Raw genomic sequence first — 18598 nt, forward strand, 5'->3', positions numbered from 1 at the left:
ACAAAACCTGAGTAATATAATCTCTCTTCTACATCCTAGAAATCATGACCATGAAGTAACTAATATACTTCTATCTTTCCTAAACAAGTCCAGAGTGGCTATGATCTCACTTTATTTGATCCTAAAAGACAAACAATAGAATATAAAATTTGAGAATACTGTACTGTTGTTTCTACACCAAGGGCAAAGTGTGATGAGGGAGATGTAGCCAGTAAACACATTTCCTGTATAGTGGCAATAGCACAGACACTGTTGATTAAGTGGCTATTTGCCAGCAGTTAAACATCCCATATTAGGCCAAGCCACCTCTGAACCCTTTCTTGGAGCAATCCCTGATGTGCCTCTTGCCCTCTTAGCATTTCCCCAGTCAGCTTCCCAACCTCTCAATTCCCCATGACTTAACCGCAAGTCTTTGGCAAACCCAGGCCTGTATATTAACCAAATGACCAGAAGGGGCCACTGTTGAACTAAAAATCTGGGGAGAAAGCATGCGTTATCCATTCTTTTACCAAGTGGCTATTGGTCAGGATGACTATACCCTCTGATTTATATCTGTTGTTCCAGTTCACTATCAAGAGCAACTGCTTTCATTCTCAAAAATAGTCTTGATTTGGGTTACAAATTATAGTCTTTTCACTACTGCTAGACTAAGTAACTAGATGTTCTCCTTTAAGCAGAAGAGACCCGGGTTTCAATTCATTATCTCTTTTGATATATTCTCTCAAATAGCTACCACTGAAACATTCATCTTTAACAGATTTCCACTGCCCTTCAGACTTTGCCTTTTTCTTCCTTTCTCCAAGAGAACATACTGCTGGGTTTTTTTCTTGGATTACTCCAAGATTACACAAACTTCCCTCTTGTACTCCCTTAACCTCCCTAAGTGAAAACCTGGGGGCAGGGGGAGGGATGCCCCTTGAACCAGTTATTGGTTTAAAATTCACTAACTATATGGCATGTGTAGATTCTTTATTTGTTTATTCCTTGTCTGGCACTGGCATGAAGACAGTCACTTACTTGATTATTTAACATAAAACTGAACAGACAGAATAAGATAAAGGAAAAACCAGAGGTCAAGTTAGACTGGCAAATTTTACAGGCCAATTTGTGACTATCTGTTCCACCCAAACTTCAATCAGCTTGCTGATAAGCCTTCTATTATTTATAACTAATGTCTATATAAAGAATAGCACCACTCCAGGATGAAAAGAACACAAAAATGGAAAAACTTAGGTTTTTAGCTTCAATTCTATCACTAATTATTTGTTTTACTGTTTCACTTCTTAGTTTCTATGGACCTATATTCATGTATATAACGAAGAGAGTATAAAGTATATAATCTCATAAATGACTTACTTATAAAATTCTACTATTCTAAAATTTAGAAAGTAATTTATTAGTGTTTGTTAATTATAAGTTGCAAAACTTGGAAACAGTATACATATACATACATACATTTTTCCTATCACAAATGGTATGTGGCTAGATTAGCAACAAGGTGGCTAATATAACTAATGTGATCAGATCTGAGTGAGGTACTGCATTCTGAATGTGTGTCATTAGAGAGTATATGAAAAGTTCTTGCCCTCAACAGGCTCTACTATCACATCTGAATGTGATCCTTGAACTGTCTAGTGGCATTCTGAAGTCTGACCTGCCACCACTACACTGTTACATACAGCCTGTCTTTCCTTGTTGTCATTTTACTCTGCCCCATTAGCCTGCCTATTACTGGAGTAAGAGGAGCCAACCCCAAAAAATCACATCATAAACCAGAAGGGTTGTGATCAACATAAGCTATATCTAAACACTTTTGCAAAAGGAAAGCATTCTCTTTTTGAGGACCCCAAAACCATACTCCATACAGCCAAGATATAACCAAGGGGTATTGGGACCCCTAGCCTAACACTGTCCAGCATTCATTTCTATTCATATTTCAGTACTCCTAAGTTACAACAGAGAGTAAACATACTAACACAATTAAGAAGTAACTACAAATATCTTCTATATACTGAAAATGTATAGATTTGTGGCTATAACTACCTCTTATTCCCTAGTGCTTGCCTGGGTTGAGTCCAGCCCTACATTTACAGAGTAAACACTCACCACAGTAATCAAAAGAAATGAAAAAGGATTGGGAAAAAAAGGAGAAATGGAGAATTTACAGAGAAGTAAGAACAGATGCCTATAGGACTTTGTAATCATAACAAATGCTTGTGGAAGTTTCTATTTATGATAATCCCTAAAACCAACTGCCCAAAACTATCTGGAATACATATTAATAATTTATGAGGCCAGAAATTGCTACTTAATAATGTAAACTAAGTATACAAATAAAGAGTATGGGCTTTGAAAATAATAAAGCAAGTCTTTTTTAAAAAAACCTGGGGGCTTCCCTGGTGGCACAGTGGTTAAGAATCCACCTGCCAATGCAGGGGACATGGGTTCGAGCCCTGGTCTGGGAAGATCCCACATGCCGCGGAGCAACTAAGCCCATGTGCCACAACTACTGAGCCTGCGCTCTAGAGCCCACGAGCCACAACTACTGAGCCCGTTCACCTAGAGCGGTGCTCTGCAACAAGAGAAGCCACCGCAATGAGAAGCCCACTCAACACAATGAAGAGTAGCCCCCACTCGCCGCAACTAGAGAAAGCCCGCACTCAGCAACAAAGACCCTATGCAGCCAAATAAATTAATTAATTAAAAAAATAAAAATTAAAAAAATTAAAAAACCTGGGAAACTATAATATCAATAAAGATAAAATTAAGTGATAAGCATCTCCCAACTTAGGATAGCTTTGTCTGTCCTCTATCAGTCAGCAGCATCATACTAGTGCACTGACAGACAGAAAGGAAAACTTAGTGGGAAATTCTAAAGGCTATTAAAAATGTGACAGTCTGACATATTATTTGGACCTGTATAAAAACAGACAAGATTATAAACCCGCTCAGGCTAATATCTTATTGTCTCTGCTCCTCTATATCTCACCTCACAGCTGTGATGATAACAGCCCCCCCAAAAAGTGTGTACCACTGTATCTCATAGCTGTGACAAAATACTGGGAAATTAGTATACAATATAAATGAAATTTTATGGAATACAGTTATCCTCCCAAATAGAACAGCAAGTGAGATGGGAGAAACCCCTCTCAAGCAGCTTTTACAGGTAAACTGAGGGAAGAATATAGTGAGTAGGTATACATTTGATAAGTACAATTGAATGCTAAAAACAATAGTAAAACAACAAAATAATTCATCATTTACTTACAAGGAGTTCCTCTGCTGGCTTCTTCCATGGTTACCCTGACATAGGGCTTACTAAAGTCTACTTCAATTTCATCAGAAAAAGGCGCTGGCTGCCGTAAGCCCTTAAGAAGAGGAAAGTGAAGGAAAAGAAAAATTCAATGGTATAAACTAAAATACTCAAAAATGGCAGCTTTAAAGAATAATCAGTTATTCAACATGCTGTGATTAAAATTTTTCCTAAAAGTTCATAACCTTAAAAAGAAAAAAGATAAAAGCATTCCAAAATGACAAGTGAAAGTTGCAACCTTTTACCAAATGGGCAAATCATGGCATGAAAGATAAATGTCTTCATGGTGATTTCAGAATAGGACTGAGGAAGGTGGCTGAGAACCTAAGCACAGTCCCAACTAACTGGGTCCAGAATGACAGCTCCTCTGCCAGACGGCAGAACAGCCAACCCTGATCTATGTGATGAAATTGCCAAGGTTCACAAGTGCCTTTTCATACCACTTCAACTATGGGACTGGGAAGGCAAACAGCTGCCATGTGCTTTAAGTACGATCATCACTGTATAATGCTTTACACTGTAAATATGTTCTAATTCTCATTAACAGCCCTGTGAGGCAAGTAGTACAATAGTTAGTATCCTCAATTTAAAGATGAGGAAAATGAGATTCAGAGAAGTTATATGAATTGCATGCAATTACTCAGAGGCAATGCTGAAATAAAAATGTAGGTATGCTCTTTCCTCCTTAGAGGAAAGCCTTACTTAAGAGCTTTTGTTAAATCTATTCCTAAGTATTTTATTCTATTTGATGCTTTTGAACTGTTTACTTAATTTTATTTTTGGATTGGTCCTTGCCAGTATATAGAAATGCAATTGATTTGTATGTGTGTATGTGTATCAGTGTGAGTAATTTCAGTTGACTCATCTCCTGTGGCTTTGTTAAACTCAATTATCAGTTCTAGCAGTTTGTTTGGTAGATTCCTTAGGACTGTCTACATATGAGATCATGTTGCCTGTGAATAAAGACAGTTTACTCCTTTAAAATCTGGATGGCTTTAAATTCCTTTTATTACCCATTATTGCACTAGTAAACCTCTAGTACAATGCTGAATAGAGGCGGCAAAGACAAATATCCTTGCCTTGTTCCCAGTCTTAGGGGAGAAGCATGCAATCTTTCAACACTAAATTATTATCTTAGCTGTAGGTTTTTCTTAGATGCCCTTTATCAGGTTGAGAAATCTGTCTTCATTTTGTAGTTCGCTGAGAGTTGTTTTTTTTTTTGGCTGTGCCATGAGGCTTATGAGATCTTAGTTCCCCGACCAGGGATCGAACCCAGGCCACGGCAGTGAAAGTGCCTGGGTTCGATCCCTGGTCAGGGAACTAAGGACCGCCAGGGAATTCCCTGTTGAGTTTTTTAATGAACGAACATTGGATTTTGTCACATGCCTTTTCTACATTATTGAAACAATCATATTTTGGTTTTGTCTTTTATTTTATTAATTATGGTGTATTAGATTAATTGATTTTAGAATGTTAAGCCAACGTTGCATTCCTGAGTGAAATTCTTCTTGGACACATTGTATAAATCTTTTTATATGTTCTTGGACTCAATTTGTTAATATATTGTTATGGACTTTTGCATCTAAGTTTGTGAGGGATTTTGAACTATAATGTTCTTTTCTTGTGCTGTTTTTGCCTGTCTTTGCTATCTGGCCTCATAAAATTGGTTAGGAAATGTTCTCTCCTCTATTCTCTGAAAGTGGATAGGATTGATATTACTTCTTCCTTAAATGTCTGATAGAATTCACCAGGGAAGTCATTTGTGTCTGACTTTGTCTTTGTAGGAAGATTTTTTTAAAGACAATTCAATACTTTACTTGGCATAGGTCTATTCAGATTTTCTATCTTTTTCTTGGATCAGTTTTGGTAATTTGTCTCTTTCTAGGAATATGTCTATTTCATCTAAATTGTCACATTTTTTTGGCATGAAATTGTTCATAACATTCCCTTACAATTCTTTTAATTTCTGTTGGGCTATAGTGATGTTTACTTAGATTTTTAAATTACACATAGATCACATTGTGACTGGGCTAAATTCAGAAACTGGGAAGACATTGTTTTGTTTTGATTTCAGATAAGGATAGATTTTTAAAATAAGGCTTTAAAATTAAAATATATTTCTTTTAAAGAGCACTTATATAAGCTTAGTTTAAAATATGCTAAAGCTATAAGAAAAACATTTTAAGGAAATGTGTGTGTGTTATCCTTTTTTAGAACGTTTTTTTAAAAAGGTTAAGAATAGACCAAGGACACAAATGTGTGATTTTCTGAAGTTATTAGAAATTTACCTACAGATAAAATTAGAAAAAAACAATTTATCCTCTAGAAGTTAGTATGCAAAGAGTTGCCTAACAGTAATTTGTGTTTCTAAAAGTATATGCTAGTCACAAAATAACAGACATTCTACGATTCTATCTATACGAAGGTCAAAAACAGGCAAAGCTGATCTATGGTTAATAGAAGTCAGAGAACAAAGAAAACAAATCTGGGGAAAGAGGATACTGACTAGCAGGAGCGTGAGGGAGTCTTCTAGGTGTACCAGTGATTACATGGATGTATACATATATAAACATTTATTGAGCTGTACACTTAAGGTTTGTGCACTCTACTGTATGTAAGTTATACCTCAAGAAACAAATGCCATTCAGCCATAAAAAAGAATGCAGTACTGATACCTGCTACAACATGGATGAACCTTGAAAAAATTATGCTAAGTGAAAGAAGCCAGCCACAAAAGGCCACTTATTGTATGACTCCATTTATATGCAATGTCCAAGAATAGGAAAATTTACAGACAGAAAGTAGATTAGTGGTTACACTGGGATGGAAGGGTTGGGGAGAGATGGGGAGTGACTGCTGATGGGTACAGGGTTTCTCTCTGGAGTGATGAAAATGCTCTAAAATGTATCATGATGATGGTTGCACAAGTCTGTGAATATTCTGAAAACCACTGAATTGAACACTCTACGTGTGTATGTGAATTACAATGGTATATGAACTATATCTCAATGAAGTTGTTTATTTATAAATATATTTATACATAATACAAAATGTATGAAACAAATAGAAAAAATTGTGCTTATAGTACATGTAGATAAAAGACAGCCTTACTGTGTTCTCTGAAATTTATTGTCAATGGTGTGCTGGAGTCAGTTTTTAAATATTTACGTATTTTGAGGGCTGGTAGTTTGAAATCAGCCACAGAAATCAGTAAATGCTATATATCAGAGGTTTGTTCCCCCCAGTTTATCAGGACACCACTGGTTATTCTGCATACTTAGAAAGAGATCAGTTCAGAGGTTATTACAGGGAGGAAGAAATGGATTTGTGGATTTTTCCGTTAATATTGAATAGAGAGAGTGACAGTTAAAAGATTCTGTGAAGGAAGAATAGGTAGGACATGGTAAAGAGAAAATATACTGTCAATTGAGAGAGGAGTTTATAATAACTGAGCTTTTGAACTGAAGAAAATAAGACTGTGGTACCATCAGCAGGAATAGAGAAGTTTTTTAAAAAGGAGTGGAGATCAAAGAAAATGAGAACTGACAGTCTTTGAATCTGGAGATTCAAATGACTATTGGAGACCTCCTAGAATATATTAGTGAAAGTCAGAACACCAGTGCCTTTAAGAAAATAGGAAGACAAGGAAACAGATTAGTAATAATCTCTCATTAGAGATGTATAGCCATAAAGGGAATGAGAAAAACAGAAAGGTACCTAGAGGGGACAGAAGGATCAAGTAGCAGGTTTTCTTAAAAGTTGAGGATATCTGTACATGTCTAAGACAAAGGAAAAGGAGCCGAAGAGATTGAAAATATCAAGAGAAGGAAAAAAATAGACAATTAAGGAAGGAAGAGTCTAGAAGAATGAGAGGGAATGGCCTCAAAGGAGAGCAGGTTGGTCCTATAAGTAATTAGGATCACATTTTTCTGAAAGCAGAAGAAAGGAAAGGTGATAAAAGGATAATACTGAATGTAAAGGAGGAAGGATGTATATAAACTTACATTCTGATGCCATCAATTTTCTCAGTAGAGCAAAGAAGAAAGTGAAGTTCCCTATAAAGAACAGGGACTTTGGAATGAGACTGAAAACTTGAGGAAAGTACAAAATATTTAGAATAGCTGTTGTGGGAAATGTATATATTTGAGCATCAGCAAATGATTAATGGAACTCCTGAGCACTATATTCAGCCCAGATCAAGCTAGAAACTTTAATCTTTAGAAGGCCAAGTTAATAGGTCCAGGAAGAAAAACAAAGAATTAACAGAAATTGAAAGATCTAGGGTTAGGTCCTGGTGAATGGAAGGTAGGCAGAAGAGGGAAGAGAAGAGTTAAGGAAAAAGAGGTATCCAGACATTTCTCAAAAAAAGATATACTAATGGCCAAAAAACACATGAAAAGGTGCTCAGCAATATTAGGCATTATGGAAATGCAAATCAAAACCACAATGAGACCCTGCTTCACATCCACTAGGATGGCTAAAAGCAAAAAGACAGGCAACAGTGATGGCAAGGATGTGGAGAAATTGGAACCTCTGTACACTGCTGTGAATGTAAACTAGCACACAGCTTTGGAAAACAGTTCTTCAAAATGTTAAACAAAGGATATATATGACCTAGAAATTACACTCCTAGGTATATAAGCAAGAGAACTGAAAACATATCTTTAAAAAAAACCTTGTACATGAATAATAGAACATTATTCACAATAGCCAAAAAGCAGAAATAATCCAAATGTCCAACAACTGATGAATGGATAAACAAAGTAGTATGTCTATATGGATTCACCTATAAAAAGGAATGAAGTATTACTAAACACCACCACCTGGGTGGACCTTGAAAACATTGTGCTAAATAAAAGAAGCCAGAGACTTCCATGGTGGTCCAGTGGGTAAGACTCTGTGCTCCCAAGGCAGGGGGCCCGGGTTCGATCCCTGTTCAGGAAACTATATCCCACATGCATGCAGCACCTAAGAGCCCACACGGCGCACCTAAGAGCCAGCAACTAAAACATCCCGCGTTGTGCAACTAAAAGATCCCACGTGCCACAAATAAGACCTTGCGCAGCCAAAATAAATAAATACATATTTAAATAAGTAAATAAATAAAAGCCAGACATAAAAGGCCACGCATTGTGTGATTATATGAAATGTCCAGAATAGGCAAATCCCTAGAGAGAGAAAGTAGATTAGCAGTTGCCAGGGAGTAGAGGGAAGGGGGGAATGACGGAATGACTGCTAATAGGTACAGGGTTTCTTTTTGTGGTGATAAAAATGTTCTGGAATTAGTGGTGATGGTTGTACAACACTGTGAATTTTCAGTATTAAAACCACTGAATTGTACACTTTAAAATGATTAAAACGGTAAACTTTATGTATGTGAATTTTATCTAAATTTTAAGAGATACATTATGTATCCTATCTTTCATAACTCTGTTTCTTCAATCTTCCTTGTATACTGTGTACATTCCAAGGCAGAAGGCAAATGCAACTGTCCCTCCTGGCTAGAATTTGTGCTGAATCGATTCCTCCTAAGTATAGAGAATGAAACCTAAGGTTCTTCAGCTAAAACAGATCAGCAAAATCTTTAACTCTCTAGAGCTGCCTCCAGTTAGAATGAGTAGTATTTTTTAAAACACCCTATTATTCTCTTCTCAGTTAGAGAACATTGTCTCTAAAAGCTGATGTTTATATAAAAGTAGGACTAAGTATTTCTACCTGTGTTCTCCTAAAACAAACCTCCTTCATTTTAACCTCCAAGGAATCCTATGGAATAATACTGCTTTCAAGTCTTTTGACTCTCTGGTAGCAAGGTATAAGTGAAAGGGCAAGGGTTTAGGACTTGTAAAAAACTTAGATCTAAATCCCAGCTCTATCACTTCATAGCTGTGAAATCACAGCAATCTTCTACAGCTTTCATTTCACCTGCTATAAAATGGAAGATGAGACTTCCCTAGTGGCGCAGTGGTTAAGAATCCTCCTGCCAATGCAAGGGACACGGGCTCGAGCCCTGGTCCGGGAAGATACCACATGCTGCAGAGCAACTAGGCCCGTGCACCACAACTACTGAGCCTGAGCTCTAGAACCTGCGAGCCACAACTACTGATCTCGAGTGCCACAACTAGTGAAGCTCGTGCGCCTAGAGCCCGTGTGCCACAACTACTGAAGCCCGCATACCTAGATCCCGTGCTCCGCAACAAGAGAAGCTACCGCAATGAGAAGCCTGCACACCATAACCAGAGAAAGCTGGCGCGCATCAACGAAGACCCAATGCAGCCAAAAATAAATTAAGTAATTTCTTAAAAAATGGAAGATAGTAATACCTGCTCCATAAGGTTGCTATGAGGATTAAATAAAATAGCATATGCAAAGTAACTAGCATAATGTTACACATACGAGTAGGCACTCAACAAATCTACATTAGCTCATTTTCTCTTCCATTCTATGGAACACAGGTTTCATTATACCAACAAAATTAACTAAATTGTATTAATCTAAAAGGTTAGCTTCTAAATGCTATATAAAGTTTCTAAGTCTATGCAAATTATAACTAATACTATTATAACTAAAACTTAAAACTTATAATGATCATCATCTCCCAAATTATGAATGAACTTCTGAATGCAATATTGCTTCCATAAAAACTTTCTCCTGGGCTTCCCTGGTGGCGCAGTGGTTGAGAGTCTGCCTGCCGATACAGGGCACACGGGTTCGTGCCCCGGTCCGGGAAAATCCCACATGCCGCGGAGCTGCTGGGCCCGTGAGCCATGGCCGATGAGCCTGCGTGTCCGGAGCCTGTGCTCCGCAACAGGAGAGGCCACAACAGTGAGAGGCCTGCGTACCGCCAAAAAAAAAACCAAAGAAAAAAACTTTCTCCTGATTATGTTCACATATATTAACTCACTACTCCTCAAAATTCTAGTGAAAGAGAAGAAGAGATTCTGGTGTCCTTACTAATAGGAAAGAGGAGGTAACTAAAATAATATAATACTAGAACTTGATATTGGCTTCCCTGTATGTATTCTATTTCCAAGGATTCGTAAGCATTTTTCAGCAAAAAGTTTCATAATGGCAGAGAAACATTTCCCATTTACCCAAACATTCTGCACAAATGGTAACATGCCCTCCTGAGTTCCAAATTATTTCAATAATGCCAGGAAAAAGGCTCTAGATTCAAGAGGAATACGAGGTGGTGTGAGAAAGAAGGGATAAGGAACAGAGCAGAAAGAAAAAGAAAGACAATCATTCTCCCTGATTCCTGTTGCCATTTCAATGGATGTAAACAGTGAGCTCACCTATTTAACTATTTGGATGCCTCATAGACCTTCTAAGTTGAACCTGTACTAAACTCATCACCTTCCTCCTAAAACAGCTCTTCTTCCTCTATTTTTCATCTGAATGAGAAGCACCCCATCTACACAAACTACCTAAGGCTGAAACCTAGCAGTCATCCTTAACACCTCTCAACCTCTGCATCCTGATAATTTCCAAGAATTGTCTATTTCACTTCTTAAAAACTTAAAATTTGTCTTGTCCTCTCTGTATCTACTGCCTTAGTTTAATCCTTCATCATTTCTAACCTGGATCATTACAATAATCTCACAACTAGTCCTGTGGCTTCTGTCTATCCCTGTTTCAACTGTTCCTTTCCAAAGCAATCAGGATGATCTTCTAAATTGTATATCTGATCATATTACCTAAGGACAAAGTTCAAATTCCTTAGCACAGCATACAAGATCCTTCATGAGCAGGCCCTTGCTTTACCTTATCTATTGCAGATTCTTATTCTGAAGTTTAAGCTCCAGTAATGTTACTTGTAGTTTGCTAAACATACTATTATTTCACACTTCTGAAGTTGTACTCTATCTCTTGTCCATTTCTCGAATTCCTATTTAGCCTTCAAAGTTCAACTCTGAAATAATCTCCTCAATGAAGCTTTTCCGAAACCACTGTTCCCACCCCTCGGTCAAAGTTAATCTGTTGCTCCTCTAGAGGGTCACTGTACCTCTAACTTACTTCTATTTGGCCCTTTTCATACTGTATCTTAATTACTTGTCTCTTTCCCCTATTTGTCTATGAGCTTCTTAAGGGCAAGGCCACCTTTCCATCTTTGCAACTCAATGCATAGCAAATGACACACAGAGGTTCTCAATATATGTAGTTTGAAATGAGATTGTAAGATCTATCTCCATAAGCAGAACTTCGGCCAATTAACCTCAGAGTTTAAGTACTCTGTGACTTATTCATACATATGACAAATATTAAGATAGTCTAAATGTCTATTCTTTATAAATATTTCTGTGATCCTTTTGATTTTACCTTTAGAAACATCTGTTTCAGTAAATTCTTTATACTTATAGACAAACTAGCCATAAAGTTATCCCTTAATTTTTCCTCCTTAACTCTTTTCTCTCCCTTCATGCATTTTATCCTGACCTACCAACCCAGCTACCAAATACTTGGGGAGGTTGGGAGGAAATGGGGAGTGACTGCTAATGGGTATGGGGCTTCTTTTGGAGATGATAAAAATATTCTAAAACTGGTTGTGGTGATGGTAGCACAACTCTGTGAATATATTAAAAACCATTGAATTGTACAGTTTAGATGGGTAGATTTCTGATCTCAGTAAAGCTATCATAAAAAAAAGAAAAAACCTTGTTCATTTTTGCTACAGAGTTGAAAGGGATTCAGAGATAGAAAGCACATGTGTACAGTGGAGATGACACACAAGTTTATTTATCAGACACTCTTCATTAGAGTCAGTCCAGCCTGTTGGGTGAGTGAATCTTTGACCATTAGCCCATGTTAAATAGCCAGTGTGTACCAAAGAGGAATGTGAAATAGGTAGCAAGCCACTTAACTGATCTGTGACATGAATATATGAAGCAGAGTAACTTAAATCATTGAAATTCCTCAGATTCTAAGAACCAAGAAATTTAAGTCTTCTCAGAGCCCATTCCACTAAGATTGGCCTTCTTTGGTCTATTCGTGGCTTTGGTGATTGGCTCAGAGTATTACCTACTTGGTTATAACTTGTCCCTACTCCAAATAAGAGTGCTGAATTGGTGCCCACCACCATCCCCTTAACCTGAATTCTCTAAGAAACATTCAGAAATTAAAAATGCCCTGTTAGGGACTTCCCTGGTGGCACACTGGTTAAGAATCCGCCTGCCAATGCAGGGGACATGGGTTCAATCCCTGGTCCAGGAAGATCCCACATGCCGCGGAGCAACTAAGCCTGTACGCCACAACTACAGCCTGCGCTCTAGAGCCCGTGAGCCACAGCTACTGAAGCCCGCGCGCCTAGAGCCCATGCTCCGAAACAAGAAAAGCCACCACAATGAGAAGCCCGCGCACCGCAACCAGAGAAAGCCCACACGCAGCAATAAAGACCCAAAGCAGCCAAAAAAAAAAAAAAAAAAAAAGCCCTGTTTTGTTGACTGCTGAGTCATTTTCTGAGTTTACTTGCTGTAAAGAATAATGGCCCCCTAAGGATGTCCACATCTTATTTTCTAGAACCTGTGACTATGTTACATGGCAAAAGGGGCTTTGCAAATGTGATTAAAGGATTTTGAGATAGACAGATTATCCTGGATTAGCCAAGTATGTCCAATGTAATTACAAGGGTCTTTACAAGTGAATGAAGGAGGCAGGAGATTCAGAATCAGAAGGAGATGTGATGACAGAAGCAGTGGTCAGAATGTTGTGATTGCTGGCTGGCCCCTGAGCAAAGCAATATGGGCAACTTCTAGAAGCTGGAAAAGGCAAGGAAACAGTTTTTCCCCTAGAACCTCCAGCCCTAACAACACTTGATTTTAGCCTTTTAAGACCCATTTCAGCCTTGTGACCCCTAGAACTGTAAGATAATATATCTGTATTGTTTTAGGCCATTAAATTTGTGGTAATTTGTTACAACAGCAATAGAAAACTAATACACTTGCCCCCAACATAATCATCAATATCAGACCTGAAGCATATACCTACTATTTGTGGAGTCCAGTTGCTTTTATTGCTCAAGATAGAATATTGTTTTATAACAACTAGTAATTGTGTCCGAGTAGAAATGTTTTTCCTTTTGGGTTATGAAGCTCCAAAAGTAACCAGTGGGAACTGCAGTTGGATCAATGGCTAATGGTCAATATAGGTACAAAACATACAGAAACATATAATTCTGTCACTGGAATTTTAAAACATGGATTTCATAACAACACTGTATATCAATAATAACTCCAACTGTGTATAAATATTCTTTGACATATTTTTTTTAGGGGAAGCTTCAGGAAGGGTACCAACCTGAGACAGGATGAGCCATTTGGAATGGGGTCTTTCATCAAAGGCTTGGAAGTGGTTAGGAAATACAAAGATATCATCCCAGAGATAAAGGAACATAAGGTAGGCAGTAATAGAAAAAGGTTCTCATCTAAGATATAACCAGTAATAGAGTGGAGGAGTGATATGAGAGAAAAGACAGTAAGACACAGAAAACTAAACACCATGAGATGATGCTAAGATCAGATCACTGCCTGGAGCTACAATTTCTCTGTTTCATTAGTTTGAATTTGATATTTTGCCTAATATATGTACAACCTCCAAATTTTCCTAACATTCTTTTTTCAATTCCAGTGTAAAGCTCTTACAACTGAGCTGTGAATTATAATCTGCATAAGAGTTCCAACAACTGGTGGAAAGTTACTATTCACACTTACTATTCATTCTTTCCATTATTTAAGAAGACTTGTAATGTTGATATTGTCAGTGTTATATCAGTTTCTACCCTCCTCCTGCCAGGTTAAGTGTTCAACAAAGAAATCTCTTCCTTACTTACAATTGCACAGCGTGGCATTTTTGAAGGAATTCCATCATCCTCTGCTGCCCCATTGGGTCCAGGTATCTCTTTCCTCCTCTTCCTCATGTTGACTTTGGCTGAATTCTGTGCATCCATCTTCTTCTAACTGGTGATAGAAAGTGAAAAAGAATTTTTGTCTCATTGGGGTGGGAAAAGCCTGTCACCAGTATTTCAGAGATGTTAATATGGAGGCACTTAGTATCAATTCCATAGCACACATTTCACAAAGATGAACCAATTGCAACCGGCAAAAACAGCAAAGCTTCACAAAACCCAGGCTCTAGTAGAAACACTGAAATGCCTCTCTGTGGAACAATGGCACAATTAATCACCTGGACCTTGTAAATTATTTCCCAACCAATACAGCCTGTATACCAACTGCTAATTTCATATCCTGACTGCATGCAAAAACCTGGAAGAACTTGGCTGAGAAAGTTAGTTATACAGACTTTCCACTACTCTTACATCATATCTCTAGGACACCTAGAAGTATGACAGGTGCAAGGAAATGTGAAAGGTATGTCTTTGGTACAGACGGAGAAAAGAGCCTTTTTTTTTTTTAAAGGATGGCCACCAGCGATTCCTGGTTTAACAAAGCATGGATTTCTTAACTCTAAATGCTCTGTATATTTCAGAGACCACTCCTCCAGGATGAGAGCTATGAAAATTGTAGAGTAAGTGTACTTGTATCTTTTAAATGTCTTTCCTCTTCCTTTTTCAATTCATTTCCCCTCCCTCTTTCAGAGTCTTAGCACCTTAAGCTTGCTCAGAGTCCCCAACTACTAAAACCACACCCAGGCTTCTCCTTCCCCCAAGGAAAAACTTATTATTGTCTCATTTAGCAGAAAGTGTCTAGCAACTATTACAGAAAAGTTCTGAATATTTGATGTTTCATGTTTAGATGTTGGCTTGTGCTACACCTCCAATCCCCTACAAGGATATCTGCATTTTTCTTAGGTAACATAATTTGCACGAATAAATTAATCTCTTGATAATGATGAAATTTTAGATATCAGCCAGAAATTGGAGATAGAGGAACTTCAATGATCAACTGCCATCTCTGCCCAAGACGTGGTACAGTGAAAGGTGGAAAAAAGATCCTTAGAGCAGAAGCAGAAAACAAAACAAAATACTAGACAGAATGAGGACTTTCTACTCTGCCTCACTGCCTCTAATAAGCCCTCCAGAATACATGTTTATCTAAACAATCGCAATTGTGCCTTTCTTTCTTTCCTCTGGTTAAATTAAATTCCAAGTGGCAATGTGATAAGATCGACAAGAAACCTAACCTAATTCTTAGAGACTGAAAGAAACACCCCATGAGTCATGGCTAAGTATTAGGCTGGTATGAAAAAATGTCAGAATCTAAAGTGAAAGATGACCACCACCCAGAAACTTCCTTTCATCACATATTCAATTAAAATTAAAATGTCTCTTCATCACAAATTAAAATAAAATGAAAGGAGGGTACTGTATATTTAACAAGCTTTTCCAGTAATGATGATCAGAGATTTTCTTCATTATTTTTATTAATTATTCTTTTGAAATATCCAGAGGTCAGATTTACTACTCCCATCTCAATGGTCTGAGAGGCCTGCTAAGAATGCCTAATCAGTTCATACAATGTTTCTAATTTGCATACAACAGGACTTTGCTGCAAATATCTGTTAAATTCTCAGAGTAGGTAGACAAAATCCATTATGAGAAATATAATCAGCAATCTGGTGTCAGGTAGCTCAAGGTCAGGCAGTCAATAATATTGAGTATTTATTGTACACAAGGTATTATAACATAATTTTAAAAGTAAAAGTTATTTTCTCAAGAAGCCTTCAATCAAGGTGAGGAAACCACATGTTTATGATAAAAAATGCTCCTTAGGATTGCAAAACCATTGGGGGAAAGTTTGTTTAGGAACAGTTTCAAAGTAAATATCTCCCTATCAATGACTTATTAATTACAAAGTAAAAAGAGTTACCTTCAAAGTGAAAAAAATCTGAATTGGGAGATTGGGATTGACATATATACACCAATATGTATAAAATGGATAACTAATAAGAACCTGCTGTATAAAATAAATAAATAAAAATTTTAAATGTACACTATTAATAATGTAAAAAAAAAGTGAAAAAAATCTCTCATCTAAGTAATTAAAGCTAATTAACATCACCAATAATGCCTCCTGATGTGAGGCACTGAGGATACATCATCTGCCAAAAATGCATAACCTGTATGGCTTTATGAGGAACAATCAGACAAACCTCAACTAAAGGACATTCTACAAAACAACAAGGCTGTATTCTTCAAAAAAATGTCTATCATGAAAAACAATGAAAGGCTGAGGGACTGCTCCAGGTTAAAAGAGACCAAAGAAATGACAACTAAATGTAATGCATAATTCTAGATTGGGGGAGAAACTGTTATAAAGGATAGTTATTAGGACAATCAGTAAAATTAAAATATGGATTCTGTATCAGATAATAATATATATCAATGTTAAAATAAACTTCCTTAAGTTGATCATTATACTGTTATGTAAAAGACTGTCATTGTTTTTTTTTGTTTTTTTTTGTTTTTTTGTTTTACAAAAGTTTATTCTTAAATGTACAATAGGTTCCAAGACAACACTTCATTCTAGCTATAGGTGGCAACAGATGTTATGGCAGGGAATCCAGATGTTTAATCCAGATGTTCAAACAGGAATGGAACTAAGGATCATCATTGCCTCAGGCACAAGGAACAGCTTACTTTTTGCCAGATTTCTTAATTCCACCTGTGGCCAGGGGGCCTTTCCCCGAGGCCTTTGCTTTTAGCTCCTCAAATTTCTTTTGCTCCTCCTTCTGTTTCTGCTTGAATGCCTTATCTTCCTTGTCCATCTCCTTGGCTTGCTTCTTGGGCTGCTTCAGGGGCTTCTTGCCACCTTCGCAGCCCAACATGGCACCTGCCACCCCTTCCCCAGACCCTGCCACCGGATGCCTGTCATTGTTTTTTTATGCTGAAGTATCTAGGGATAAAGGGTTATGATCTCTGCAACTTAACCTCAGCAAAAAAAAAAAAAAGAAAGAAAAAAGAAAAATGTGTATATTATATTACATATAAAAAGGTAAAACAATACGGCAAAATGTTATCAATGTATGAAGCTGAGTCAGGCACAAAGGAGTTCATTTTAATATTCTTGCAACTTTTCTAAAGGCTTTACTTTTTTTTTTTTAAGTAAAAAGTTTACTTTTAAAAATGTTCAAGGGCTTCCCTGGTGGCGCAGTGGTTGAGAGTATGCCTGCTGATGCAAGGGACACAGGTTCGTGCCCCGGTCCGGGAAGATCCCACATGCCGCGGAGTGGCTGGGCCCGTGAGCCATGGCCGCTGAGCCTGCGCGTCTGGAGCCTGGGCTCCGCAACAGGAGAGGCCACAACAGTGAGAGGCCCACGTATCACAAAAGAAAAAAAAATAGTTCAATAAACATTTTCTACACAGATAGGCCCTCATCTAAGGTTGTCTTTTGGGGTCACCAGAAACAGATTTCCTCTCCTTCCTAAATCTTTGAATCAGTGTAGATGATACATATATTCCAAGAAGTATGTTTTAGGAATCTAAATGTGTTGGAAGAAAGTAAGATAATAACAGCAAATTCATAATAATGACTTTTTTTTTCAATATTACCAGTGCCAGGCACTGTGCTAGGTACTTTATATACATTATTCTCATTTAACCCATATAACCTGAGAAGCAGGTATTTTTAGTCCCAATTTACAAGTGAGAAAACTAAGGTTCAGGGAGGTTAAGCAACCTATCCAGAGATCACACAGCTAGTAAATGAGAAAGCCAGAATACTGTCTCCCAGAAATTCACAGATTTTTTAAAGAAGCTGTCTCATCATTACTGCTGCTTCCCTCAATCAAGAACATTTTTTCCACGGCATGGGTTCCTGAAGTTTTTGTAAACTTAAGTCAGACCAGCCTACCTGAACAGTGGAATAAAAGGTCACAGTCACTTAAAGGTAAACAAGGTCCCAGCACCAATCAAATAGAACTGACATGGCTATTGGCCTGATTCCAAAGCTGCCTGATTTGTCAGCTGTACAGATCTTTCCTACTGGAAAAGTTTTGCTAGGATTTCCTGATAAGCTTTCAACGTAAGCAAAAAAGAATTAATTCTCTGCTCATCTCTCTTCTGACATTACAAATAGGTGGTGCTTAAGTCACCTGTACTTTTCATTCATGATACAAAATAGAGTTTTAAGGATGCCAAAATAAAAAGGGAATAAATGTCATGTCATATTCTCACCAGTTACTTTCCATGACTTCAAGTTAAAATTCCTTAAAGTTTAATAGAAAAATACTTAACACATCCAAAGACATGTTTATAGGAACTTCTCAGAAGTCTTTGCTCTGTATGTGTGTCGGTGTGTGTGGGGGATTATGTGTGCTATAATATTTTTACAGCTC

General features: G+C 37.4%; 1 protein-coding gene and 1 pseudogene across 4 annotated transcripts in view; both read right to left on the bottom strand.

Annotated features, from left to right (window-relative positions):
* The window catches only part of PCYT1A (phosphate cytidylyltransferase 1A, choline), a 42128-nt gene that overhangs the window by 10749 nt on the left and 12781 nt on the right, over nucleotides 1-18598 (bottom strand). For all 4 annotated transcript variants that reach the window (XM_027107762.1, XM_027107751.1, XM_027107768.1 and 1 more), the window contains exons 2-3: nucleotides 14136-14262; nucleotides 3269-3368 (exon numbers count right to left, since the gene is read on the bottom strand). In XM_027107762.1, the coding sequence (XP_026963563.1) occupies nucleotides 3269-3368; nucleotides 14136-14252 (217 nt within the window). In that variant the 5' untranslated portion in view covers nucleotides 14253-14262. The remainder of the gene's footprint in view (nucleotides 1-3268; nucleotides 3369-14135; nucleotides 14263-18598) is intronic.
* LOC113621078 (translation machinery-associated protein 7 pseudogene) lies at nucleotides 16734-17282 on the bottom strand (annotated as a pseudogene).

This window comes from Aethalodelphis obliquidens, unplaced genomic scaffold (genome assembly GCF_003676395.1).
Source record: "Aethalodelphis obliquidens isolate GAN/ISIS:26980383/991018 unplaced genomic scaffold, ASM367639v1 scaffold1, whole genome shotgun sequence".
Taxonomy (NCBI): domain Eukaryota; kingdom Metazoa; phylum Chordata; class Mammalia; order Artiodactyla; family Delphinidae; genus Aethalodelphis; species Aethalodelphis obliquidens.